We start from the raw sequence: 27,443 nt of genomic DNA on the forward strand, positions 1-27,443 counted from the left end.
TGTCACAAGCAGAAAAAGCAGAGCTTTCCACTCGCAAACTATGGGCTTGTTTATCCGTAAGTTAAAAAAAATGAAAAACCAGAAAGTGGGTAACAAACTCTATTTCCTCATATAAAATATGAAGTGCTCCATCACATCAACATTGCAGTCTCTCCGTTCCACATCAGCACGCAAAAAAACCCAACCCAACGTGTGTTATAACAAACTACGTGGAGGTGGTTTGCAATCAGCTATAGGCAAAAAGAGCTTCCCCCAAGAAGCACACGCCGCCCCGGAGCCAAACTCCATCCCCCAGCTGCCCCCACGCAACCGTGCCGCGGATCCGGGGAGTTCATCCCACTATTGGACACGAAGGCTAAAACGGCTAAAATGCATCCATCAATGTCCCCCTCCAAGTAGTTCTCAAGCGATCACAAGTTGAGATCAATGAGTGATCGTTAGGGAGGAGGGAGAGACGCTGGAGGTGACCAGAGACGGAGAGAAGAATAACAAACCCCTCTCCTGGCTCGGGTATGATGGATCATAGAATTTAAGGACAGCTTTTAAAAACATGCCACTTCTGCATCATTCCCTTATTCGAGACTTTTACACGCTACCAGTTCCACTTTGGAAACATTTATCATAATTGAAATACACTTAATTGAGACACACTTAATTGAGACTAATTGAAATTCCACTGCCACTACCATAGCAGTAAATTAAAAAGGAGGGGAAAAGATCCAAAAGGATGTTTTCTCAACATTGCTAAACTTCAGCCTGTTTTGCTGTTACAAACTGGAGCGCCGGTAATAAAAAAACTTGTGCTTCTGCAATAATTATGCATATTCACATATTGTTTCTAAGAAAGACAATCTATTATTTACAGAGAAACAACCCTAAAAAAATGCCAGTCAAAGCCATTAAGACGTTTTCACTGATGCACCGCACGTAAATCTGATTTATGTTGGTTTAAACAGTTAAGAAATCCCCGAAATAACTTCATTTATTATTTTATTGCCTGATTAATGGTTCAGAGTAACTGATTTGCAGCTGAAGTTTTACCGAATGCAAAATTAAAATAATAGCCTTCTGTAAAAATGCTCTGTGTTTGTTCAATTATGCGTTTAGAACTGGAACAAATATAAAAACTTCAATAAATATATTTTCTCCCAAGGAATGACATACTGCGGGTTTTCCGTTATTGTTGGGTTTGATGTTTTTGCCTCTAAGGAGGTCAGCAATATGGAAACATAAAGGCCAATTTAATTTGTGCATCTGTGGCTGCCAAGTATTTTAATTCCGACAGCTGTGACTGAAGAGTTAATATTTTACTTGTCAAAATCCAAAAGAAGGCCAGTGAATCACTCTAATTCTCATTAAGAGGCTTCCCCCCAGTAGCACCCTAATTCAAAATAATGAAAGTAGAGACTGAGTGCGATTCTAATACCAGTTGAGACCTATCTTTTAATATTTCTCTAGTGATGGATTAGGGATCGGGGAAATTCATCTCAGATCATAGAGCCTAATTTAATAAGGGATCATTCCAAGAGTATTGCATTTTATAATAATGTCATTTAATGTGTCGTCTTCCATTTTTACTGTCCCATATGTATGCTTACATGATGGTGCCATAGGGATAAACTTTTAAAGAACCAGTCTCATTTTTTGTCCTAGGTTCTCCTTAACGAGGAAGTTTATCAACGATATGGTCCATTAGCGAGCTATTATAATTGCGGAGCGGTTAAAAGAAAGAGTAGAAGCCAAGAGAACGGCAACACAAATGATGGTTTCAAACCCTGGAGTGAAGGGAAAGGAAGAACGTTTAAAAGTAGCTTAAAATCCGATTTTAGTGTCTAATACAACAGTGCCATAAAAATGTGGCAGCCTAGTTGTTTTGAACGCGTGGTAATAAAATAATTTTCCCCGTTCCAACATCTACATACAACGTTTTCCACTTCCTCCTTTGGTGTGTTCCTGTGATTATGTAGGTAGAGCGAATTGCTTGTTTGGGGTTTTTATGACTGTTTTCCAGTGTTCTTCTCCCCAACAGTACAGTGATTTGCCACTCTGTGAGGGCAGCAAATTACCGACAACCTAAATAACGGACTGAGTTTACTAGTGTGTGTTAATACTTGGACTGTGTTTAATCGGTGATGTTCTTCCTATTTCTTGGCATTGCACTGAAGGTGAAATTCTTGGTGATTCCTACAACAACGCCAAAGCTACTCAAGGTCAAGAAATAACCCAACCGCCGAACCGCCGATATATTGTTATGGGCTCTAAGTTGCGTAGCTGCAGCCTGCGCTTTGCGGAATCGCACTTCTATCACACAAGGCCTTTAAGAAAAATGGTGTTATAATGAGAATTTTTGTTCCAAATACATTCACGTGATTAAGTCTTTCTTTTCAGGTAACAACTCAGCGGCTTCACTGTAAGGTTTGACAGAATTAGATCAAATACAGACAGCCTAAATAGGAACCGGTTGAGTAATAACCTGCTGTAAACAATAATCTAATTACAGGAGTTTTTCCAGCATTGAAATGTGTCGTTTGAAGGGGGACACAATTAATATGAAATGAGGGGTTTCATATTTTCTCTTTTCTCCTGAGTATTTTCACAGTTTTGTTTTCTTTAGAGTATTGTAACTCGTGGCATTTCTTGCACTTTCTCTCACACAACTCAATTTATGATTCTCGTCTCGTCAAAAATATCCTTTCTTGATATTTCTTTTGATTGCCTTTTTCTCTTCTTTGCATTTTAAGTCCCCATTTGTCTGCTGACTGTTTTTATTCTCTTCCATTTCCTCTTCCTTCCATTTTATCGTCTGCTCCTCAAGTCAGTTATTTCCTACTTTTTTCAGGTTTAATTTCTGAGTCTTACCGTTGGTTAGTTTGTAAAACCCTCTTTACAAGTTGGAAAAGTTTCATCTAGATTTTATAGCCTAGTTGTTGGGGTTTTTTTTCTCACCGTGCTATCTTTTCATGTGTGAGTGTATTGTTTGTTTAACTTGTTTCTTTTGATTAAATATCAAAAGTTATTCCTCCAGTAGGAATGTTACATCTGTACACGTCTGGCATCTGGAACCGCTTTAGGGACTCATTCAGTTTGTGAAGAGAAATTTATAACTGGTTTAAATCAGAAAAAAAAAAAAAAAAAAGTGTCTGGTTGTATCTAAAATAATTAGAACTTACTAGTTTATATTAAAGAATTAGAAACAAACAAACAAACAAAAGTTAAATAAACAGGTTTTGAGGACTATTTTTTAAGGAATGTTGCCTGTGTGAGTGCCTTTTTTCAATTTCCACCACTTGTTTCTCCCACGTCGCCTTAATTACAAGTAAGGTACAGGAAAAAAACGGGGGTGACGATCGTGGGCAGTTAACACAGGCTGTGCCCGGGCTCAGGTGTGCTTTTAACACTTTCCTGCCTCTCGTCTATAACTGATCCTTGTTCCTTTCCTTACTTGTACAATTCTTCACTTAAGCAACCCACACAACCGCCCCGGTGTGGGGCAGTGATTCCCCGGCGCGGGGACCAACCTCGTGTGAACCCACGCTCCTGCCCCAGCGCCCCAAAGCGGCTCCCACCCCTGAAATCACTTTTGGGGGCTCAGCTCCGGGCGTGAGCCGGCCGAGGCGGGAGGCTCCTCCTCGGGCAGTACCCGGCTGCTTTCAGCTGACGTTACTCCCTGCGAGGAAAGTTACACTCCTCTCAACCCAGCGGCGGCTATAACTGGTTAACTTGGCCGAGCCCGGCTCGTAAAGCTGCCGATCACAAACCCGACCAAAACATGGTATAAATAGCACTATCGCAGCGGGAAAAATTGGCAATAGTTAGAAAATGGGTCCCCGGCAGACAGATATAAGGAGGAAGTATCATCAGAAAGTTAACTGTCTGCCAAAGAATATAAATAAAGGAATGTTTCCAAACTTAGTCATTTCTTGCTTTTCATTTGTTGCCTCACTTCCCCCTTGCCTCTCTCTTTTTTTTCCCATCCACAAGGCCATCCACAAACGCCCGTCCCTCCCACCACCTTCTCCTCCTGCTATTACATTTGGCCTATCTGCTTCTCATCACCGCGCTTGGCCACGGAGGCTAGCTGAGCTCCTAATTATAGACTTGTAGACCATCTCGCCGTAGAAATATCTACAAGAAGACACTTTAGGAAGGAGCTTTCCGTGATGTTATGGCCGTAGGCTTTCCTTCTTGCCTTATCAGACCCTGACAATACCTGCCAGGGGCCGCGGCTTGGCTCCACCACGGACCGGAACTATTTACCCGCATCCGCACCGGGACATTCCCTTCCAGTTTGTCCCGCAGTGGCACAGCTCATGGTTTTCCTTTTGTTTCTTTGTTAACTTTAAATTAATCAGAATTCAGTTTTAATCTAGAAATTCACAGTCAGTTCACGACGAGAATGTGATAGTCACTACTTAGGATAATACAATTGTGCTTTTAAGTCTTACGGCATTTTTCTTTAACTGTCTGGACAGGTATAAATCAGTCTCAGAAAAAAACCCAACAGGCTGCCACAGCAAATATTCTTTATTACAATACAAAACTGATTTTCAACAAATAAAATATGCTGTTGTGGTCAGTATTCCCACAGATACCTCTGTCTGCCAAAGCATTTGCAGACAGCAGGCGCAGGGAAAGACAAACACCCGACGAAGTGCATGTTTTAAAGATCAACCCAATATTGCACAAAAAACTGTCAATAATTTGCTCTATTCTCATTGGAGCATAAAAAGAACACCAGCTAAAATCTACCACGTAACGGCCCTCCTCAAGAAGGGCTGGGGGGGTTTGCCCAATTTTTCTGAATCCCAAAAAATAAATCCTATTAAAAGTGGTGATAAAAGCGATCATAGAAATGTAACCAGATTAGTCATCCTTTTCCCTCTGATATGGAACTAATATTTTGCACACTAAAGATACTTTATTAAATACCATTAACTTCACACCAAATATGCCGCGTACTGAACCAGTGGGGAGTGTCTTAAGAACGTGAGATAGTTTTGGTTCAGTTCAGAAACGCCGCCCGCTCCTGCAGTCCTTGCGCAGGCTGAATCCCAGCACTGCCGGGACTTACACGCACAACTTTCATTACATTTTATTTTTTTATTAATTTTTATTAATTAATTTTTGTTGACTTTGAATTTTTTCATTAACTTTGAATTTTTTTATTAAATTTGAAAATTTTTTTTAACTTTGAATTTTTTTATTCGCTTTTATTTCCTTATGAACCTCACGGCTTGCTCCCAAGTCGGGAAAACTGCTGCGGGCGGTGAGCGGGCGTAGGTAGAGATCCCTTGGGAGACAGGGAACCTCTCTGCGCTCTTCCGCGCGGAGCAGAGGAGCCGGAGCGTTGCCAGCCGAGGAGCGAGTGCCCGCTGGGATGCGTGCTGCGCCGCCGGCCCTGTGCGCCCTCCCCACTTTGAGTATAAACTAAAGACGTTGGGAAATGACTAATTCAAGAGTGTTTTCCCTTCTGAAACCCCAATTTCAGCCTGGGAAGGCAGCGCGGGCTGGGAGGCCCCGGCAGCCGCGGGCACGCTGTGGTTATTTGGCTGCGGAGCCGCACGCAGACACACGCTACGTCAGTGCCCGGGGAGGCAGTTTTCACAGCTCCCTGATTACACCGAGTTGCGTACGTAAACCGGAATTCAGCTTCTTCCCATACAAAGAGACGTATGTGGGTTTGTATACAAAGAAACTTTAAAATAACAGTTTATTTCGGGCACTGAATGACTTAGATGAATGACGCTGAGAACTTAGATGTAAGTCGGCACTTTAGATCTTCTTTCAAATGGGTCTCAAAAAAGAAAAGTCATACTTTGGGAAGTTTCACGTGTGCCAACAGACCTCAGCCGCAGAGGGTACTGCCTCGTGAGACTTCCCATTTAGTCACAACCCATTGAAATATCATCCATATGTTGCAAATGAGGGAAGACAGTTCTAATGAAATGATATTTTTGCATTAATTGTGTTTAAAGGACAGCAGTTTGCTGGTAGCCAGGACGAGATCGGCTATTCCCACACAATTTGTACCAAGTCTGGCGGAGGGAAAAAAAACATTACGTAAAGCTTAATAGTCCTTCGTCCTCCTTCTCCCCACTGCACACACCCTTTCCAGCAAGGGGACCCATCACCCTCCTACCAGGAATCACCTGGTTCTCGGCGGGGACGAGGCCAGAAGGGTATTTAGTGAGGAAGGGGACGACGTCCATGCCCTTCGCCCGGCGGCGCTCCCTTCTGCCTCCCCACCGCAGCGGGAGCCTCCAGCTCCCCCGAAGGCGTTTTGGTTTCCCTGCCACCGGGAATTATGGAGACAGTGGCCATTAATGGATGATGGATTAATGGGTATCAGAAAATTTGATTTCCAGGTTATACTCTATGATTCTGGTCTTTCTGTAGGGACATAAATGTGCACGAGATAATGGTATTTCAAGGGCCAAACTGTGGATATTGCCTTCCGCCCTTTTTCCTTCTGAATTCACGCAGTCGTGACAGCAGATCCGGCCAGAGGGACAGTGCTGTTGGCCTGCGTGTCATGAAGTTACTCTCCAGCCTCTTTTGGGTTGTTTAATTTAGGAAAACAAATTGACGAGTGGGTAAAGTATTCCATGAACACAGCAGTGTTTATTTACAAGCAATGCACCGAGTCCAGTCTCCCTCACCAGGAAACACTCCTCTTTCTGTCCACGACTCCCACCCTCTCTCGGCAGTCACGATAAACAAACCGTGCTTCTCCCTCGGCGTCGTATTCGGCGCCGGGTGCTTCGCCTCCTCTCCCTCTCCTCTTCTCCCTGCGCCGCCGGTGCACAGGCAGAGACGCAGCGCGGCGTCCAGCTCTCTCCTCCGTGCCTGTCACCACGCCACGAGGACGCTCTCCACCCACGCGCTCCTGATCCGTGACTCATCTCGGTTTCTGCCGGCATTTAGGGAACGGCTTCTACTGTTTTGGCCACCTTGTTACGTACGGAAGCCCAATTTTTTCCTGTGCCCACCTGCGGTGAAGCTCGGTTGTCGCATCCACCAGCTGCGATATCACCGGGCTTGACGCTATTACTGCGCAACGCACACGCGGGTTCCCAGGTAGAAGATTGCTTTATGGAATTAACTAATTTTGCTATTGCCTGGAAGCCGTAATTCAGGGGTCAATGGCAGTTTGCTTCAAAGAGGCGTTTTCAGCTTATTTATTTGTCTGACCTGGTCTAGTCTTATGGAGACTCAATACTTTTTGCATTAGTACTTGTGACGTCTTGAAAATCAGCAGTATTACAAGCTCGTTGCTTCTCTGCAGGAGCCGTAGCTGTATTTAATAATTTTATACATTTTTAATGTGAGCCTGTTCTAAAGCCTGGCCACATTTGATGTCTTCCTTGGTGTCCCAGGGCAAACTGTCGGTAGTATTGAGTAAGAGAGCTGAGATGCACATTTGGTCTTAAATTGTTCCCCAGGACTTCAGTGACAAGAGCAGCACTCCGACACAAGCCAAGAGCCCTAGGCTGTAATTTTCTTAGATCTTTTAAGCTAAACGAGGTTGTGCCTACTCAATAACTGTACAGGAAAAAAACAAGGAAGAATGCAATTTGTGGACAACACTATTTCTTCAGTGCACAAATGTGATTTTCTTCTTTTTTTTTATTTCGTTTACATTTTGCAGCACCTTTTCTGGAAAGCCTGGCTTGTGGCTGTCCTTCCAGCATCCTCCAGGAGACACGGCTGCGTGCTCCTCTCTGGTAGCAGGAAGGGCAAAGCCCTGCTTCCAAGGGCCACGCTTGCCCCAAAGATCTACCACAACACCCCTTGCAAACAGCAAAACCAGCAGTACGTGAGCTTGGACCCCAGGAGTGGGGTGGCTTGAGCTCCCTTGACCTCCAGCTGCCAGGGAGGTCCATTCCTGCCCTGCTCTGACCTCATGGAGAGACATCCTGGGACTCCTACATTCTGGCCGGACAAACTAAATTTACAAACATACCACCTTGCTGTATCCCTGGATGTGTTCAAGGCCAGGTTGGACGGGGCTTGGAGCAACCTGGGCTGGTGGAAGGTTGTCCCTGCCCAGGGCAGGGGGTGGAATGAGATGATCTTCAAGGTCCCTTCCAATCTAAACCATTCTGTGATTTTCCCAGTGTTATTGATTGTCCTGGGATGTTTGGGAGCATGCAGGATTTTGCCTCCTAAGGACACACAGGGAACAGGTATTTTTCCCAGGCCTCTGTCCCCAGGGATCTCTCAGATCTTCCCAGGAAAATGATGCTGTGAGCAGCAACCCCAGCGGTGGAAGGGAGCAGGGAAGCACTGGCTGCTGCAGATGGCAGCTTAAGATCTGAGACAGAAAAATGCACACCACAGCACCCACACTCTGTAAAGACACATGGAAAACACACTCCATCAGCAGAGAGACTACCTTCTGCTGCCTCCTGCCACTCGCCGGGCAGTCGTGAGCAGGAGCAAGGCTCTCAGTCAACAAGGAGAAAGAGAAAGGACACCCACGGGTCCCAACACTTGAGTTTTCAGGAGAAGACGTGATACAGCGCACAGACCTCCCTTGCAAGCCCTGCTACAGGGCCCTGTACTTCTCCATCATGCGGTGCTCTCATGAGCCACCAGAGGATGACACGGTGCGTAGAAGGGAATGTTTCCCCTCGCAGGGTCTGACGGGAGCGTAGCCCTGGGGTGCCCCTGCAACTGTCGGGCATCCCCAAACTGTGCTGCTAATCGGTGCAAAACTCCTTCACATCACCCCAGCAGACGCATCTGGGACAGTCCCAGGGATTTTGAGTGTTTTTTACATAGTTGATGTGATGTCAGAGGAGCTCAGTCCTTTTTGTGTGGTTTTATTTTGCCTTACTAAACCCAGCTGGTGCCTCTCGCTGTTTTCCAGCCACCCTCTGACCAGCACACTTGTTTCCCTATGGCATTTTCAACAGGCTTGAGGCTGTGTCCAGGGCACAGGACTGCCAGTGGAGAGAAACCAGGACAAGAAAGAATATCTTTGTAAGGCTGGGGTGAGGAGCACGGAGAAAGGCTATCAGGAAAAGGCAAACAATGCCACAGAAATGCATCATACAGACTGGTGGGCAAGAGGAAATGCAGAGCAAGAGACCGGTGGTGCTTTCATGGAATCATAGAATGGTTTTGTTTGGAAGGCACCTGGAAGCCCCCCCAGTGCCACCCCCTGCCCTGGGCAGGGACACCCCCCCCCAGCCCAGGCTGCTCCCAGCCCCGTCCAACCCGGCCTTGAACACCTCCAGGGATGGGGCAGCCACAGCTCCTCGGGGCAACCTGGGCCAGTGAGGGAAGACTGGGATAATGTGAGAGAGAGTGTTAAAGAAGAGACATGGAAGTCAGCATGGAGGTGGGAAAATCACATGCAGAAGCAGGCAAGGAATTAGGAATGGTTATGTGAGGTACCAGATCGAGACACTTCATCTGTGTTGCCGTTCCAAGGGGTGGGGAAGATCCCCTGTAAGGTCACATTAAGCCCATCCACTGTTATTTATCTGAACTGGGGGATTTAAAACCTGGTCTCATTGCTTCAAAACTCACCAAAACTTACCATAAACTTCCTGGCCCCTCGTCCGGGCGCAGGGATGGCCAAGGAACTTGGAGGATGGTAAATGTGGCTGCAGAGCTTTGTGTGGATTTTATTCTAGCTGTCTTTTAGCTTTATTAAGGACTTCGAGAAAATAAGCAATATATGAAAAGGAGAATTAGTACTTTTAATATAAAAGGCCCTCTCCCAAGTGCTGGGTTTGCACTGCTGAAGTCAGTAGAAGTACGGGGTATATCCAGCACAGGGGGTGCAGACCTGCGTGGGAGAGGGGGACTGCGACACAGAGCGGAGAGCACAGGAATAGTGGCGGCACTGCCCGTAGGGACACCCCAGGCAAGAAGAAACCAGTGCAGCTTTGAGGACAGCTCTCAGAATTTCTTTAAGTTTTCTTTAAGTTTTTGCAAATTCAGTTCCTGATTTAAATTGTTATGATCCCAATTTTATAGCTGTTAAAATACGAAAGGGCAAGCATTTTTAAACACAAATGGCATTTTTGATTACCAACGGCAGAACTAAAATTCTTCTTTCTGCTCTAGTTATTATCCTGGCATGCCTGAGCCCCTGACGTTAATCTATGTATCTGCAAGCTATTGCTTCAAGTTTTCTGAAATTAGACAAGACCAAATTTACCGTTTCCTTATTGACAACACTACTTAGAGCTGAACCGCCGTGTTTCCCCGTGGTAATGAACGAGTGTGTGAGCACACAGGAAATAGTTAAAAGCAAATGCAATTCCTGGCTAACGTTAATTTTTATTTTTCTGAAAACTAAGTGGGACACTTCTAAAACTTAGGCAAAAGCTTGAAAAAAAACTTTAAATGTATTCACACTTTAAATAGCCATAATGATAAATTACTCATAGGAATACATCATACCTAGCTTAGCCTGACCTTGCACATATCTTGGCTAATAACAATTGTTTTGAAGTATATATGTTCCATTTATACCAGAAGGCTTAATTCATCTTTCTCCAGGAGGAGAACAGCGAGCTGACACTCTGTAAATCCTGCCGCTGCGTTGTTTAACCGAGAAGTCTCAGCGCAGATGTTATGAAAGAAAGCTCGGAGAGAAAATTCACAGGCATTTCCCCGGCCCATGAAAAAAAGCCCTTGATTACAAGCAAAGCGAGTCCATTAGAAATTACTCTAAACTAATTGCATCTGAACATAAAATAATTTATGAATTGCAAATGTTTATCTTTCCTTCAGCAACATTACTGTGGTTAAATTACTTTTGAAACTCATACAAAATCCTTTACCTAGGTAGGAAAATATTGTAAACTATTTCTGTAATTAAACTGATTACGCATGTAAAAATTTTCATCTGCTTCCTATCACAAAGCTGTTTGTCAGCTGCACGGAACAAGGACAAAACCCCCTAAAGGTCAGATCTTCTGACGCAATGAGTGTAAGACAGAGCTACCGCTGTTTACACCAGGTAAGAATCTGACTTTCAAAGCCGGCTCCATCAGCCAGCAGATCCTCCTGGGGAATCCTCTCCCGCAGCCTTGCACTTGCAGCAGTCTCAGAGTAACCGAAATCCCACCCGCAGGTACTGGACAAGAAGAAAAATTATCTAAAAAATTACCAGAAACCGTACGGATTAGTTAACATCCCTTTCCATGGTAAGGATGAATGTCGTACCAATGGTATTCCTTTAAATGAATGGCTGTTCAAGTAATGATGATAATCTAAACCAGATATTTAAAATGTATCAAACCCAGTTAATTCATCAGCCTATTGTTTTCTCTTTCTTATAGGTTCTGTACTGCGCTCCTCACCCAAGCAGAATTTCTGCTGCAGTCAACAACGCCAATGGAAATACACATGAATGTTCCTGCCCAGGGACGGCAGGGGCATTTACATGTGGTTTCCATTGTCCCGCGTTTAACCTCTCCAAGATATTTTGGGGGAATACTTTATTTACATTTTCTTTAAAAAGGAATATGTTTACCTTCTTCCTAAAGATTACCACATGTCAAAACACTTCGAAATCTAAATATTTCATAAAAGAGAATTTGCATAATAAATAATGTATGCACATTAAATAAAGGAATGGCGTAAAAGATGTTCTGAGTATTCACAGCTATTTTGTAGCAGTACCTTAATTTTCAGCAGATTATCTATCTCGGTCAGCGCTGGCCAAGTTTCCGCTGCTTAAATATTCACTCAAAGGACAACTAAGAGATTCGTAAGTGTGTTGTTGTTAATGCGAACAGTTTGCCCACTGCCGTCTTTGGCGTGGTACGGTGCACAGCCTAAGGGCTAACGCACCCTCTGCCATCCTCTGGCACGCTGACGGGACGGTCGCTTGGTGCCAGCTCTCACCCGAACCACTAATTCAGTCACTCCACTAAAATGACCTCCAAGAAAAACTGTAGTGTCTCTTCCTGGTTGCATCCAAAATTCAGATGCTTTCTAGTAACGTGGCCAATTCTTATTTTTCAAACGCTCTTTCTAGCGTGAGCTGTTCAAACATGGGTTAACTCCACCATCATGTCTAAGCTGCATCTGGTGTTCTCATCATCGGTGACCAGTGGGACATGTTCTCCTCCCGTAAGGAAAATAGTAGGTCTAAATTGTTCTTAGGGAAATAGGAGGGCGGCGGTGGCCACCTAACATCAGAGCGATGAAATGTTTCCCCCCATTTCAGAGTGTGCAGAGTATGTTAACATCTTGCTGGAGCGTGTGACCACAGCAGTGAAGGTGCCAGTCAAAGGCAGATGACTGGAGAATGAAAATAGTTGGGTTTGGCAGAGCGCAGGAACAGTGAGGTCAGTATGACCCCACAGCCATTAAGTTCTGAGCAAAATTGCCAACGTCTACCATTCCACAGTGATACCAGATCACTGTATGCAAACCCAGGACGCCACAGAAGCTTGAGCGATGACACAGGAGCAGAGCACCCTGTTGAAGCGTGCATTCAAAACGCTGAAGGTTGGGCGTAAGCAACCGCTGACCAGCTTGTCAACCAGACAGCAGGGACCGTTGCCTAGCTTGTATCTGCTCACTGCTGTCCCAGCAGACGCGGAATTGAGGGTGACATTTTCAAAGAGCCAAACACCAGGGCACCAGCTCCGGCAGAGAGAGGAGGGATAGCAGGCACCTGCTGATGGACCCACCAGGCTCCGGGACCGTGAAGGACCTGCAGATCACTGCCAGGATCCCAGCAGGAAACCTGAGTGAGGAGCACTGGTTGTGGGTATTAGTCTGTAACACATGGAACACCGGCCTCAACGGTGATGCAGCTGTGTTATTAAAACTGTTATCTTTCTTCTCTAAATGAACTTGAGGAAGATGTTCATAAAAGATTACACTACTCTGGCACTGTGTTTTACCAACCACGGGTTTATATCCTCAGTGGTTTCAGGATGGTGATAAGGTGAAGCTGCCCCTTGTTCGGAGCACACAAGGGAGTGCATTTGTACCTCCCCTTTTCAGAGTTCTCTCTCAGAATTTGTCCCTGGGTGATTTTTACCTGTTGATACCACATCCGTGTTTAATGAACAGCATGTCTGATGTGCAAAGGCCATAAAACCTTTGTTAGGAAGGAAAACATTCTCAAACATCTTCCGTGGCTGCAGTATTAAAAAGTTGAGCATGGAGAGAAGGAGGGGTAAGTAGACAGCCTTGCAAAACATGACGCAAATCTCCTCTGCATACATATTTTTTTTTCCATTATCTTACTGAAAGAGCTAGCGACTTGGGGCCAGGGTGACAGAAAAAGGGACAGCAGAGTCCAAATTACCTACTTTCCTAGACTACAGAAGGTGGCAGGTTATGCAGCGTTCACTGCTGGAGCAAAGCAGCAGTTTTTCCTTTTTTATTCTTTTATCTTACCTTCCCTCTCTAGGAAAAGTTAAGGCTCTCACGCGAGTGCAAAACATCATCGGTGCCTTCTGCAGCACAAAAGAGCCATGTGTCGGCACAGCACCAGCCTGCGCAAAGCACGGGCGACACCGCACATGAGCGCTACAGCAGATCCCTACAAATCCCGCAGGCAGGAGAGCGCTGCGCTCGCAGCCGTTCCCTCTGGGGGAATCGTCTGGCCTTCGCTGGCACCTGCCGAGGAAAAGGCAAAAATCAGCCTCAAATCGGGGAGGGGTTGGGTTTGTGTCACTTGTTACTTTTGTCAAAAGCACGCTGTTATCGCGCCACCAAGAAAGCTGCCGGGTGTCGAGGGCTCCGCTGGTTTTTCCATTAGAAATATAGCTCATGCCCGGTCAGTAAAATTAGTAACGACTGGTAAAAGGGCGTAAACACATCCTAAAAGTCATACTCTGCAACTCGACTAGTAGGATTCACGGTGTGGAAAACTCAGAGAATTTTCTTCATTCACACTAACTTAATTGCCTAAAGAACATCTGGTGAGAAGACCGGGCCACTCACGTAAAGCGTGAGGAGTGACAACTCGCATTTCTGAGAACGCTTATCAGATCCTCCATCGAAACCAGGGGCAGTGGCGGCTTAAATACAGGAAAGGTTAAAAATGAGCACAGTTTTTCCCATTCCTTTCAGAACTTTGTTGCCCATCTCAAAACCGCCAAGGTGGTACAGACCTGCTTCTTTTATTTTTCAAAAATACGTATACGTAGCAGATGGACTTTAAGGTGCGCTTTCACCTGCTGGTATTTCACAGTAAAGGTGAACCAGCTCAGAAATTGTGAGAAACCGAAAAATTCAAGGGAACGGCCACAAAATTGGACGAATATCAATATTTACTGGGCAGGAGTCAGTACAGTGAGTACCATCTCCCAAAACACGCTATTTATTCCTTGAGTATTCAGCCGCAGCTCACCCGAAGGACTGCTCTACTCGTAAGGGCACGCTGCTGCTGCCGCGCGGAACCGCCGGCCGGACGCCGCGGAGGCTCAAGAGCTCTTCTCATGCTGCTTTTCTAAAAGGCAAGTTTAAGAGCACTGGTTAAAAGCTTTGCCTGGAACGAAGCTGGGCTGCTAACGACCAATATGAGACACGGCAATTTTATATGCAGTATTTAGCACAGTTTCATGCACCTTTATGCACCAGGAAAAAAAAAATGTGCTTTCTTTTTTCCTTCTTTTAAGTGTTCTTGTACGGAGAACTGGAATTTCTGGTAGGAGCGAGCGTGGCGGTGTTTGGAGTTTTCCATAAGACATCTGGCTGCCACCGCACTTCGCCGCTCACCTAACATCACGTTGCTGTAGAGGGCGAACAAAATGTGGAAACCGCTACTTCACCAAGTACGAATCGGCGTAAGCTCCTGCTGCGAACATGCGATCGGCTCGACGAGGACAGAAACAGGTGTTTACTCCTTCCTACATGATTTATTTGATCCCTTCTCTAAATCCCCTGCCCAGGCCAGTACATCTCCATGTAAATCCCACGCTAAAATTTTATCTACCGAAAGCATGTTATTGTCTGTGCGCTGGCTGGCTCATGAAATAGCCATAATTAAATTTCATGAAACCTACGGGGTTTTATATAGATTCAGACACTCTGAGAAATAAAATAGAAACAGAAGAGTTCTGGCCAACTTCTGTCGGGCTATAGACTTATTAGGTATTCCAATCCAAGGAAACCAGGAATGTAAGTACTCCTGTCCAAAAATATCCCGTTAAGACTATTTTATTTTAATCACAGCTGCGCTAAAAAACACACAGTTCTCTTACACCATCCAATCATCTTCCCCTGTTATGATGAAAGTACATTTTTCATGGTTTTTTATTACAATCATCTTGAAGACAGGCATGCCGGTATCAGAGCATATTGTAAAGATCTGAAATTCACATCGTACGTATCCATCACCATTTATGTTACACACATCAATAACCCGCACAAGACTGTTAGGCAACTGTATTTAAACTAGTTGTATTTTAAACAGAGCAGGTGAGACGGGACAAGTTTATCTGGAGAACATCCGATGCTGTGCTGGGGATGGGAACCGCGGGGCCGCCATGACCGGGCTGCAATATTAGCTGCTCTTGCACATATTAATTAACTTCTTTATTCGGGGATCAATCGACACCGCCGTTACTTTTATTGACTTTATAATTAGCAGCATCTTACTTTTGCTTGAATAAAGCTGGTTTACCTAACATAAAATCTATCATTTTCCGCCTGTTATTAGCATATAAACGTCCGAGCTCATTTTGCTCTGGCAGCCCTCTCCAGGAGGGCTCCCTTCCGGGGGAGGGGGGGGGACACTGTCCCTGTCCCTGTCCCTGTCCCTGTCCCTGCCGGCGGGGACGGCCTGCCTCCGCTCCCGCCGGCCTGTCCCGACCGCCCGCGGCCGCTGGGCCTGAGCGGGACCCCGCGGCGCCGCCGGCTCTCCCCGCCCGGAGGAGCCCTTCCCGGCGGAGAGCGGGTCTCGACTCGCCGCAGGCCGCCGCTTCCCCGGCGAAGGGGCGCCGGGGGCTGCGCCTCACCCGCCCTCCCCGCGCCCCGCCAGCGGGCCCGACCCGCGCTCCCCCTAGCCCCCGGGCAGCGCCCGGGCTCCTTCCCCCGCCGCGCCGGGGCCGGCTCCTCCCCGCAGGCGCTGCCCGGCCTCCCGCGGCGGGCGCCATCCCCTCACAGGGAACCCCATAGCGGGCGCCATCGCTTCATAGGCACCTCCGCGGCGGGCGCCTTCCGCTGACAATATCCCCCATAGCGGGCGCCTTCCCCTCACAAGATGCCCCGCGGCAGGCGCCATCCCCTCACGGGAACCCCCATGGCGGGCGCCTTCCCCTCACAGCGGGTGCTATCCCCTCACAAGGACCCCCATGGCGGGCGCCTTCCCCTCACAGCGGGTGCCATCCCCTCACGGGAACCCCCATGGCGGGCGCCTTCCCCTCACAGCGGGTGCCATCCCCTCACGGGAACCCCCATGGCGGGCGCCTTCCCCTCACAGCGGGTGCCATCCCCTCACGGGAACCCCCATGGCGGGCGCCTTCCCCTCACAGCGGGTGCCATCCCCTCACAAGGACCCCCATGGCGGGCGCCTTCCCCTCACAGGGAACCCCATAGCGGGCTCCATCGCCTCACAGGCACCCCCGCGGCGGGCGCCATCCCCTCACAATATTCCCCATGGCGGGCGCCTTCCTTTCACAAGAAGCCCCGCGGCGGGCGCCTTCCCCTCACAGGCACCCCCATGGCGGGCGCCGTCCCCTCACGGGGGCTCCCATGACGGACGTCCCCTCACGGAGCGCTCGGAAGGAGCGAGGCGCCCCGGCGGCAGGGCGCGGAGGAGCGGGCGCCATGCGGGGCCCCGCGGCGGTCACGGCGGGGTGGCCGCCGGCGGGGAGCGGGCGCTGCCCGGGCGAGGAGGGAGGCGCCCATTTTACACCAAAATCCCCCCCTCTTTCCTTCCCTGGAAAATATTTCGAGCCATTACGCTTTCCTCGCTTTTATTACCTGAGGGTGCTTGACAGAACTTGTAAAGACACAATTGCTATAGAACTTCCACCGCTCTATTTTTCTTTCAACAGAAAAAAAGAAAGAAAGAAAGAAAGAAAAAAAAAAAAAAAGCCCAACGAAAACGCCGCGGTAAGTTTCGTGAAGCCGAAACTCGGGGAAAACCGACGTGAAGGCGGTAAAGAAAAGCCGGGCGGAGGCGAGCGCGGCGCTCCCCCGTCGCGCTGTCGGCTTGTCGCGATATCTGCGGGGCGGCGAGAAAGGCGCGAGCTCCGCAGCAGGTGTAAACAACAGAAAAGGAAGAATATCGCCCAGAATTTAATATTAACAGAGGTGACGCGAGACCGTCCGCCGAAACGTTGCCCTGCCCGGTCGCAAAGTGTCTTAAAATTCATTACTTGGCACTTACTGAACTTCGTGACGTCGAAAATGGATTTAAAAAAAAAAAAAAAAAAAAAGTGAAGCAAACCTGAGCGGAACAAAATATATTGTACTGACAACAAATGTAATGAAATAACAGCATCTCTCTTTTTTTTTCCCCTCTCTTTTTTTTTCTTTTTTTTTTTTTTAAATAACTTAAAATACACTAGAAAAAATATGGTCAATATAAATAATTTCGTTTTCATGGAGAACAAATAGATACAAAGCCCGTCCGTGCCGGAGCCGGCGTGGAAGAGCTTTCCCTCTCTCTCGGCCGTGGGGGGGCCGACGGCAAACCGGGGGGACCATCACCGGCTGCGGGGTACCCCGGCTTAAATAGCTATACGTCCTTCAAATAATAACCAACAACAACAAAAAAAAATAATAATAATCACAAGATTACGTGAATAGATACACCTTTATGAGATAAAATGTAAATGTTTGACAGTCGACTATCAATTCACAAGTCATAGCCAAAATAAACTTTGTTCGTGTGTATCAACATATTTTACATGTACCCAGTACCTCTTATTGGAGTTTGCCGCTGTGTAAAGTGGTGGTTGGGAATTAAATACTCTTTTTTTTTCTTTTTTTTTTTTTTTCCTTTTTTCTTTTGTTTTTGCCCTCAGGACAAGAGAGACCCAGCCAAGGGAGGCACGCTCCGCTCTCCTGATGCTTTCCGCTCCCTTTTATTTCAGAGGTGGGACAGCGAACGACCGACAAAGATTTAAGAGTGGAAAAAAGGTGGTGCTTGATCTCCCTTCTCTCTTTCCGCTTCCCTCCAAGATTAAAAGAGAAAGAACCCAGCCACGTTTGTTTGTTTTGTTTTGTGTTTTTTTTGTTTTGGTTTTTTTTTTGTTGTTTTGTTTTGTTTTTCTACTAAAGATGAGGGTGAAGTGCAAGTGAATCAAAGGACTCCATCAATGAAATACAAATACATGCAACCCGGAATGCTGCTGGAGGAAGTATCCCGGACAGTTTCCCATTAGAAATTCGCAGAGAAATCACTGTCTCTTTTTTCTTCTTTTTTTTTTTTTTTCCTTTTCTCTTCGTCGTCTTTCTCTCTTTTTTTTTTTTTTTTTTTTTTTTTTGTCGCTATTCCAGACGTGGTTGTTAAACTCAAGTATCTGATGCAACGTGAAAGGAGGCCCGCCTCTCTTATCAAATTTCTTGTATTAAAGTGAACTTTCGCAGAAAAAGGTCAGTTTCAAAACCTGTGAACTTCCCAGCTGCGCGTCTAGTTCCTCTAATTCTTTAAATAAGTATATATCTCCCGACAGTTTCTCCTCTCCCTCGTCTCTTTTTTTTTTTTTCTTTCTCTTTTCTTCCCACCCCCCCATATTTTTTTTTTTTTTTTTTTAATTTAAAAAGCCCGGGGGCGGTCACAGCCCCAGGGCGGCGGCGTGTTTCTTGGCCTTCAGGCGGAGGTCGGCGATGCTGGAGTTCTTGCTGGTGGTCTTGGCGGCGGCGGCGGCGGCCACCACGGAGGCGGCGGAGGCGGACTCGGCCAGGGTGGCCAGCGGTAGCCCGAAGGGGGGAGCGGGGAACATCATGTAGGGTGCGTGGGCCAAGTGGGGGTGGAGGTGGTGGTGTGCGTGGGCCACGGCGCTGTCCAGCTGCAGCTGCGCCTGAACCTGCCGGGGAGAAGGCGCGGGGTGGTCACGCGTGGCCGTGGGGGGATACACCCCCCCACACACAACACCCACCCACCCACTTGCCCACTTGCCTGCTGGAAGGGCATCCTCAGCGCGCCCACGTTCACGTAGGGGGCCACCCGGCAGGCTTCGAACTGGCTGGCGGCGCCGATCAGCACCCCTGCGGGAGGCAGCGGGTCAGCGTGGGGCAGACATCCCCCCCTCCCCACCTCCCTCTCCCACGCGTGTCAGACCCACCCGCATCCCTCTCCACCCCACCCCGGTACCTTTGTGGAGCTGGTTTTCTTGCTTTCGGCATTTGGCTCTTCGGTTCTGGAACCAGACCTGGGGAGGGGGGGGGAAGAAGGGAGGAGGGACACGGGTGTCACGGTCGCGCTGCCACCGCCGCGGGGACAACGCGAAGCGGCAAAAAAATAATAAATAAATAAATAATTTTAAAAAAAAAAAAAAAAAGAGAGAAACCATAAACCCACCGAGAATTAAAAAAAAAATAAAAATGGGCAGACAAAGAAAGCCGGCGGCGGGGGTGGGCTCCCTCCTCCCGGGCAGCCCCCGCTCATGTGCTGCGAAACACCAAGGGCGAGAGGGAAAAAAAAAAAAAAAAATAGTAATAAATATAGAGAAAATGGACGTTCGCAGAGCGCTCCTTCCCGAGAAATTACTTTTCTGAGCCCCGGCTTCGTCTTTCCTCATCAGGGTCTCCCAAGACCTAAATCGCCCCCTGATATCTAATGCTAACGGGCGATAACGGGTTCGGATGTTCGCACCGTCAGGCCGGAGAAGCTCGTGCTCATTAACAAATAAATTAATTAGCTTTATCTTCAAGAAAAACTAAACACCAAAGAGTTTAATGACTTAATGACTCACTTTTTTTTTTTTGGGGGGGGGGGGGTAATTATTATCATAAAAGCTTTGCTACAAAGAAGTTTAGAATTTCTCTGCTCCTCTGTGCACCGGAGTGTAGCACAGAAGCGGAATAATTGTCTCATTATCATGATAATCTAATTTGCTTCCACAGAAAAGGCTGCGCGTTAGACAAGACCATACTTTTCATATTGGAAACGGAATCGGTGAAATAAATTTCCAGAATAAAGTTCTGCTCGCTCGCAGAAGAGAGGGGAGGGAGGAAGGGAAGGAGGGAGAGCGCGTCTTAAAAACATTCCCGTTTAAAGCCAGACCTCTGCGCCGCATCTCAAAACCAGCAGCCACCGAGTAATCCTTTCCCCACGGCCAAGAAAACATTAAAAAAAAAAAAAAAAAATCCTTTTTTGAGGTCTTGCTCGAAGAGACAAATATAAACGTGAATTTCCCCCGCCCTGTCATTTACTGCAGCCAAGCAAAAGCTGCCCCACAGCCACGGTCGCCCTCCGCCTCCCGTGGAAACGCACGGTCCGTCATTTACAAATTAACGCAGACGCGAGGCAAAAAAAATAAATATTCTCGCCGAGCGTTTTGCGGAACCCTTTAGAGGGAAACGGGTTTAATTTAGGTCAATCTCCAAAAAGTTATCTAGGGACCCCCGCCGTGGGGCGGAAGGGGAGCGCGGATGCCGCGCCGCCGCCGCGCTCTTCGGGCAGCAGAAGGCAGCGCCTCCCTTTTTTTTTTTTTTTTTCATACCCAAGTTGAAGCCCCGCAACTTTGTTCGCTTGCGTTTTGGCAAGATTTGCTGGGTGCAAACAGGCGGCGGAAAAACGGGGGAGCGGGAAAACGAAGGGATTTTGCCATTTTATTTATTTATTTATTATTTTTGCGGTGACAAAAGCTGCTCATTTTGACTTTTTGGGGTCGGCGTGGCTGCTCTGTGTCTGTTCTCCCCCGTGACAAGCTGCAGGGAAACCCCACAAGGATTGTGCGCGTAGTTGGGTGCAGATGGTGGCCTTCGAGCACAAAGATTGAGGGGGAGTATCTGTTACAGCAAGACTTTCTACCAGCTGCAGATGTTCGGGGCCTAAAACTACTCCATGTGTTCAAACAAATAATGACCATCATTTTCTCTTCTTTTATTAGGAGAAGGGAAACCCACCGGAGCAGCTCCGTTTGTTCTCGTTCGAGGAGGCACCGTCCTCCCCAGCCCGGCAAAGCTCGGACTCTTCCTCGCTCTTCATCTCATCCCGACCCAAACTCACCCTAAACCAGTCTAGGAACCGATTTTGGAAAACTTCGGGAGGGCAGCCCGAGGTTAAACGCGCAGGTTGAGAAAAAAATAAAAAAAATAAAAAAATAAAAAGAAGCTGCAGCTTCTCGCTAGGGGGGAACGCCCGAAATAGCCGGGTTTTATCCCAGATTTTTGTATTTCATAAATCCCAACAAAGCCGCGCTCTGCACTTCGCTCCCTTTCCGCGCCGCTTCCCTCAAGATCTAAAAACTACGAAGGGAAACGGACAAAAAGGACTGTAAATCCCCCCCCCCCCCTTAATTAGCAGTTCCTACTTTAGTTTATGGTCATTACATCTATAAAGTTAATTGCTACGTCCGCCCGGTGAGCCCTGAGCCCGACCGCAGCCCACGCCACCGCCGGCGCAGCTTTTACCGAGGCAGAGATGAAATAAAACGCGGAGATTAAATAGATAAACGGCGGCAGAGCGAGGGGACCCGCCGGGAGCCAAACACCAGCAAAACCCGGGGGTGGGAGGCGATTTTACTGGGTGCGATTCAGCGCCGGGACACCCCCCACCACCACCACCTCCGACTGCCCGTGTGGGGAGCGGCGGGGACGGAAGGGTCCCTTCCACCCGCCCCCACGCACCCGGGCACCCACGCACGGCTCGGCTACCTGCACCCTGGCCTCGGAGAGCCCCAGCCTTTGGCTCAGCTCCTCCCGCATGAAGGCGTCCGGGTAGTGGGTCTCGTCGAAAAGCCTTTCCAGCTCGTTCAGCTGCTCCAGGGTGAAATTCGTCCGGCTCCTCCTCTGCTTGATTTTCGTCTGCCCTTCGTCTTCCATCGCCTTCGCATCCTCCTTGCGCTCCTTCAGCTCGGGGGACACTGGGCACGACACAGGCTGTCAGACCGGCAACGGGGGACGCCGAGACTGGGGGGGGAACCGGGCAGGACCCCCCCCCCCTCCCCCCCGGGGCCGGAGCCGCGCTAGGCCCGCCTCGGCCGCTGCCTTTCCGGGCCCCGCCGCTCGGGCTCCGGTAACCGGAGGAGGCTGGGGCTGCCTCCCGCACCGAGGGGCCGCACCGAGCCCACCGCGGGGGGTGTATGTGTAGGGAAGGGGGGGGGGGTCCGCAGCCCCTCTGCCCGCCCCGGGGGAAGCGCAGCAACAGGTCCCCGGTACGCTCCGCCGGTGACCGCGGTCCCTCCGCGCCCGTTCTCTCCCGGTGTTTTGATTTTCGTTGTTTAATTTTCTGCCCCGGCTGCCGGTTCCCCCCCCCCCGCCCGTTAGCAAAAAAATTTGTTAATTAGCCTTTTCCGGGGATGCTCCCGGCAGTGCCAAAAAACCCAAACAACCCCCAAAAAAACCGCTCGTCCGAATAAAACGGGCTGCAGCGAACCGCGGGGCCCCGCGCATCCACGGGGAGGGGGGTCCCTGTCCCGCCGGTAGGCGCGGAGACCCCCGCGCTGCTGCTCCGTCGGCGCGCAGCTACCGGTACCGGTACCGGCCCCGCCGCGGAAAACCCGCGGAATAGCCACGGAGAGAGAAGGGGGGGGGAATATCGCTGAAGCTGAGCGGCGGCAGCGCGGCCCGGCCCCACGCGTGTCCGCGCTGCCGAGACCCGCGGGAGAACGAAGGGGCCCGGCGTTTTCGTTGGCGGCGCGGCTTCCCGTGGGATGCTAACGGGGAACAGACCGCGCCGGCAGAGAGTTAAACCCCTCTTTAAATATTTTAATCTAAACTTCGAGGCTGGCCGCGTATTTCCCCCCCCCCCCCTCCCCTAATTAGGAAAAGATGGGAAGCCGCTCATTAACGCCTCAGCGCAGCCTCCCCACGGGCTCTACCGCCGCCGAGCCCTTTCCACCCGCGACCGCGGTCCGTGGCCATCGCCCGCTCCCGCGCGTACCGACCCCGACGTGGTGGTGGTCGGGGAGGGGGGAAGGAAAGGAGGGGGGAAGGAAAGAAGGGGGAGCCCCCCCCCCGCCCCGGTGCCGCCGTTACCGTCGCTGAGCTTAGGGGTGGCCGCCTCGGCGGTTCTCTCGGTGGCGGCGTCGGGCTCCCGCGGCGGGGACCGCCCGCCGCCCGCCCGCCCCGCGGGGCTGCCCGCCTCGTCGCGCCCCGGTTCCGCCGCGTTCCCTCCGCTCTCCCGCGTTCCTCCTCCTCCTCCTCCGCCGCCGCCGCGTAGGGGTCCGCTCTCCAGCACCTCCCGGTAGGTGATGAGTTCTTTCTTCTCCTTCGTTTTGGGGTCAAACGACTTCGAAACAAACGCCGTGAGCTCCTCCATGGCCGCGGGGGGCTCAGGGGCGCCGTGCCCCGGTTGCCCGGGTGGGCATCCACGGGCCGTAGCGTGCCGTGTCGCCCGACGGTGCGGGGCTCCCGGGGTCTGATAGCGACGCCGCGATTGAAGTGCCACTATTTATACTTTGCAAAGCCTGCCCCTTGTTCCCGGAGAATTACCTCCCCTCCAGAAGCTCTGAATGGAAACCCCCTCGGTTCTCCCACCGCCGACCGCCGCCCGGGGCTGCAGCCGCCCCTACCGCGGGGTAATGCGACCGGGACACCGCCGGTCTGCCCGTCCGTTCGGCCGCCGCGCTAATTAATTTAATTAGGAACGGGCCCGTTGAGCCAGGTCCCGGGCGAACGCGGCCGGAGATACGGGGGAGTGGCCAAAACGAAGGAGGGGGGGGGCGGGAGGGGGGGGCGCGCAAGCTCCGCGCCCGCGTACCGCCTACGCGGGGGGGGCCCCGCACCCCCCCCGCACACCGCCGGACGGCGGGGTGCGGGGGGGTGCGGGCCCCCCCCCCCCGTGCAACCGTGGCATCAGATTAGAGCAAATTGCGTTATTTATCGTTTTTTGTTTTTTTTTTTTCTTTCCCCTTTGTTGCTTAAATCCCATTTAGAGAATACTTTTGTTGATGGATCTCGTCTCTTTTACACCTTGGCTAGAATTCGAATAAATTATTCAAAATTGTTTAACTCTTGCTTATGTATTGATTTTCATTTTTATTTTCTTTTTACCTTTTTTTTTTTTTTTTTTTTTTTTTTCCTCATTTGACCTCTGGAAAAGATGACTTTACCTAAAAGAGCGTTTATTCACTCGAGCAGGTACGGTTTCGGGGGTGGAATTAACATTTTTTCAGATCTAATTAACCCCCGCGATAGGCAACGATTTATCGTTCCTTCCGTTTCAGGCTCCCGCCGCCCGTGAACCGGTCTCGGGTGGCATTTTCGGTACCGGAGGAGAGGGGGGGAACCGGACACCGGGATCCCGCCGGGAGCAGACCGGCTGCCGACCGGGAAAGACGATCGTCAGCGGCTCTTCCATCCTTATGTTTCGTTTATCCTCACGCAACACCCCGCAATTCCCGTGGCGGGGAGCTCGGAAACTCGCGTTAAACTAACCAAATTCGTCAAAAAGTCAAAATTAGGCATAGGGATTAAATCATTTCGTTGCGTTCCTCGCCTGAGCCGGGCCCGGGACGTGCTCACCCCGCTCCCCTCCGCTCCCCGGTCCCGGTGCGGTGCCCACGCCGCGTGGGGAGCGCTGCCCTTTTGGCCACGGGGACTGGGTTGTCAGTGCCGGGAAACACCGACCTTCTTTAATCACTTTTGGGCTGAAACGAGCTTCCTTCCCCCCTCTCTCGCGCCGTTGTCCCCTCCGCGTCGCCGCGGAGCCTGTCACCCGTGGGGGAGGCGGACCGCAGCGTGGCACGGCAACGTGCCGGTAAGTCGTTACGGTGAGACGTCCGCCGCAGACGGGGCTCCGTGGGCTGCTGCAGCCCCCCGTGGGCAGCGGGACCCCGACCCCTCGCTGCCCGTCACGCGTGGGGGGGGGGCTCGCCCCGCTGGGGCGGCGAGCGCAACGGCATCGATTCCTCGGCGCTCGGCGGGCGCTGCCTGGCCGGCTGGATGAGCTCGGCGGTAGCTTGCCGCTGCCTGCCCGCCGCCCAGGAAGGCGCTGAGCTCAAACCGGCACCCGCGGCCCGCCAGCGCCTTCGCTCCCCCGGCTAGGCCCGGCCCGGCCCGGCCGCTCAGGTAACGTGGTGGGGGCCGGCTGTGAGCCTGCCCCCGGCAGGGACAAGGGCAGGGTGCCGCGGGGGCCGGGCGCGTCCTGCGGCCTGCTGCCGCTCCCCAGGGCCGCGGCGGGCCCCGGCTGGGGGTGGCGGCGTGGGGCCAGGCCGGGCCTGCCTGGTGTTGCCATGGCAACACGGCCTGGGCGCCTCGGGCGGGGGGGGGGGCGCGCCAGGACGGGCCCCCCGCCGGGCTGCGGGTCGTTTCCCCTCCCGGGAGGAGCGTGGAAGGTGTCGTGGGAGGCAGAGTAGGAGCAGCGCGTTCGGAAGGGCGCTGGCAAAGGCCAGGAGCCGGCCAGGGAGTGGGGCCGGGCCCGGGGGGTGTTTCTGCCCCGAGAAGCTGTGGCTGCCCCATCCCTGGGGGTGTTCAAGGCCGGGTTGGACGGGGCTGGGAGCAGCCTGGGCTGGGGGGAGGTGGCCCTGCCCAGGGCAGGGGGTGGCACTGGGGGGGCTTTAAGGTCTCTTCCAACCCAAACCATTCTGTGATTCTCCCGACTCTGGTCAGATTTCCTGGTGGAAACTGACATGGAGCTCTGGTTACTGCCCTCCTCCTAGTCATTTTCAAGTCTGTTTTTCCTCCTGCTGTGTACTAGCAGGGCCCAGCTCATGTGAGTGGTGAGGACGTAGTGTCTGTGATGGGTGTTACTGTCCCTGGCACCTGCTCTTGGAATCCATGTAATATTTTGGTTTATAGGATGACGAGAGGAGATTACTTGTGCAGAATCTTGTTTTCCCAGGTCTTGTCTGTGAAAACATAGGTAAAGAAGGTATGCAATTGTTTTTTTTCTGTATCTGATACGCTGTTTCTGGCAGCAGTCATTTTAGGTATTTTCATGTTATATTTCAACTAGATAAAATTCTGGGTGCTACTTTTTCAGATACGAATGAAACTTCTTTGAACAGTTTATCTGTTCTAATGATCTAGCACAAATTCTAAACACGCTACGTGGCTTAGCATGATCCTATACACCATGATATTTACGCCAAGGTATTTAGAACTTGATGTAGAAGAAATACTAACAGATGCATTATAAAGTCTAGAAAAATGCAGTTGATCTATAAGCTTATGTTGAACGTTGGTTACTTGTAAGAATCGCTGATTAATGAACACCCTTAGTGAACTTAGTTGGGTTGATCTAAAATAGGATTGTTTGTGGTTCTCATTGCCTTCAAGTATGGAAAATGTAGTTACGTGGTGGAAGGCCAGTTTGGAGAATTAAGAATTGTTGATGGCTCGTGGAGGCCAGCTCTTAGTAGCTGAGCACCATACCAGCCTTTGGTTCAAGTCTCCGCTTTACTGTTGGTGTCCTGGGTGACCGTGGGCATGTGATGTCTCCTTGAGGCTAGCTTTTCCCCCATTTCACTGCAAAATCTAAAGATTTGAAGCTGAGTTAAGGAGTACTGTTGTTATAAATTGTTCGTTCATGATTTTGAATTATGGCAATCTTTCTTCAAGTTCAAAAGTAATGATTTTGAAAAATGCCGTTGATGTAATTGTCAAAGAGGTCATCCTTTGAGTAACCAGAAGACACTGTTCTGGTATGTTTGGTGTCTGTGGATTCTCATTCCTACGGGAGAGACTGTAAGAAAGTAACTGAATTCCTGTGATTCTTTGATCTCGCGACTTTCTTCTGAGGTGACCGGTTATGGTAGCTGTCTTGGTAGATACAATTCAGGTGATCCTCCTGTAGTGACCTGGAAACTTGGCTAAGGCAAAGAGGCACCGCTGGGTAAGCATGTAAAATCAGCAACAATAATTCAGGTTGCTGCCCTCGTACGAACAGCCACCTTGTTATGTTTTCTAATCAAATCTCTTGCTCTACTGAGAGAGTTTTTTTTTTTTTCTGAATTGTAGAGCACGGACAGTTTCCACATAACTACAAGCTTGATGGAGGTGAATACAAAGGCAGTCTTTGATCTGTATGCACACAGAAGCTGTCTGAGAGGGAGTGCTCCCCTTTGCTTGTTTGTGGTTTCCCTTTTTTGGGGAACAGTGTTGCCATTAGTAACACTTTGACTCCTACTTGTTAGCTAGCGAGCATGTTTGTCGAGGCCTTAGAATAAATTTTACCTCAGTTAGCCTTGTTTCCTGGCTGAAGCTGAAGGAGCAGCTCATCCTGGCTCGTTGATTCTCTCCTATAGGTGGACTCGTGCAGTTCATCAGGAAAGAAGGGGATGCTGAGATGGTTGCAGCATATTTTCCATCAATGCCCTTCTAATTGGTTATAATTTCTTAAAAGGATCTTGTTTGTGGAGATGCTACATAAACAGCGCAGATGGATAGTG

The 27,443-nt window shown here is 49.8% G+C and overlaps 2 protein-coding genes across 4 annotated transcripts in view; one reads left to right on the forward strand and one right to left on the reverse strand.

Annotated features, from left to right (window-relative positions):
• Positions 1-18,561: 18,561 nt before the first annotated feature.
• Positions 18,562-23,484, reverse strand: SHOX2 (SHOX homeobox 2). The gene is made up of 5 exons (XM_082486915.1): positions 23,089-23,484; positions 21,766-21,974; positions 19,259-19,316; positions 19,064-19,152; positions 18,562-18,971 (listed from the first exon to the last, which is right to left on the reverse strand). The coding sequence occupies exons 1-5, from the start codon at positions 23,369-23,371 to the stop codon at positions 18,720-18,722; spliced, it is 891 nt and encodes a 296-aa protein (XP_082343041.1). The 5' UTR covers positions 23,372-23,484; the 3' UTR covers positions 18,562-18,719.
• Positions 23,485-25,028: 1,544 nt separating this feature from the next.
• The window catches only part of RSRC1 (arginine and serine rich coiled-coil 1), a 182,516-nt gene continuing 180,101 nt past the window's right edge, over positions 25,029-27,443 (forward strand). For 2 of the 3 annotated variants that reach the window (XM_082487297.1, XM_082487300.1), the window contains exon 1: positions 25,029-25,122. The gene's annotated coding sequence lies outside the window, so the exon portion shown is untranslated. Of the gene's footprint in view, positions 25,123-25,874; positions 25,925-27,443 lie in introns of those variants that run through there. The other variant, XM_082487298.1, reaches the window with a different exon arrangement.

This window comes from Vanellus vanellus, assembly GCF_965231255.1.
Source record: "Vanellus vanellus genome assembly, chromosome: 8".
Taxonomy (NCBI): domain Eukaryota; kingdom Metazoa; phylum Chordata; class Aves; order Charadriiformes; family Charadriidae; genus Vanellus; species Vanellus vanellus.

Bases quoted from the DNA above. Each gene is read 5' to 3' on its own strand.
- SHOX2 (XM_082486915.1), bottom strand. From the start codon at position 23,371: ATGGAGGAGCTCACGGCGTTTGTTTCGAAGTCGTTTGACCCCAAAACG. The intron at 21,975-23,088 runs GTAACGGCGGCA...TGTCGTGCCCAG, and splicing joins CACCCCTAAGCTCAGCGACG to TGTCCCCCGAGCTGAAGGAG. The intron at 18,972-19,063 runs GCAAGTGGGCAA...TCTCCCCGGCAG, and splicing joins TGAGGATGCCCTTCCAGCAG to GTTCAGGCGCAGCTGCAGCT.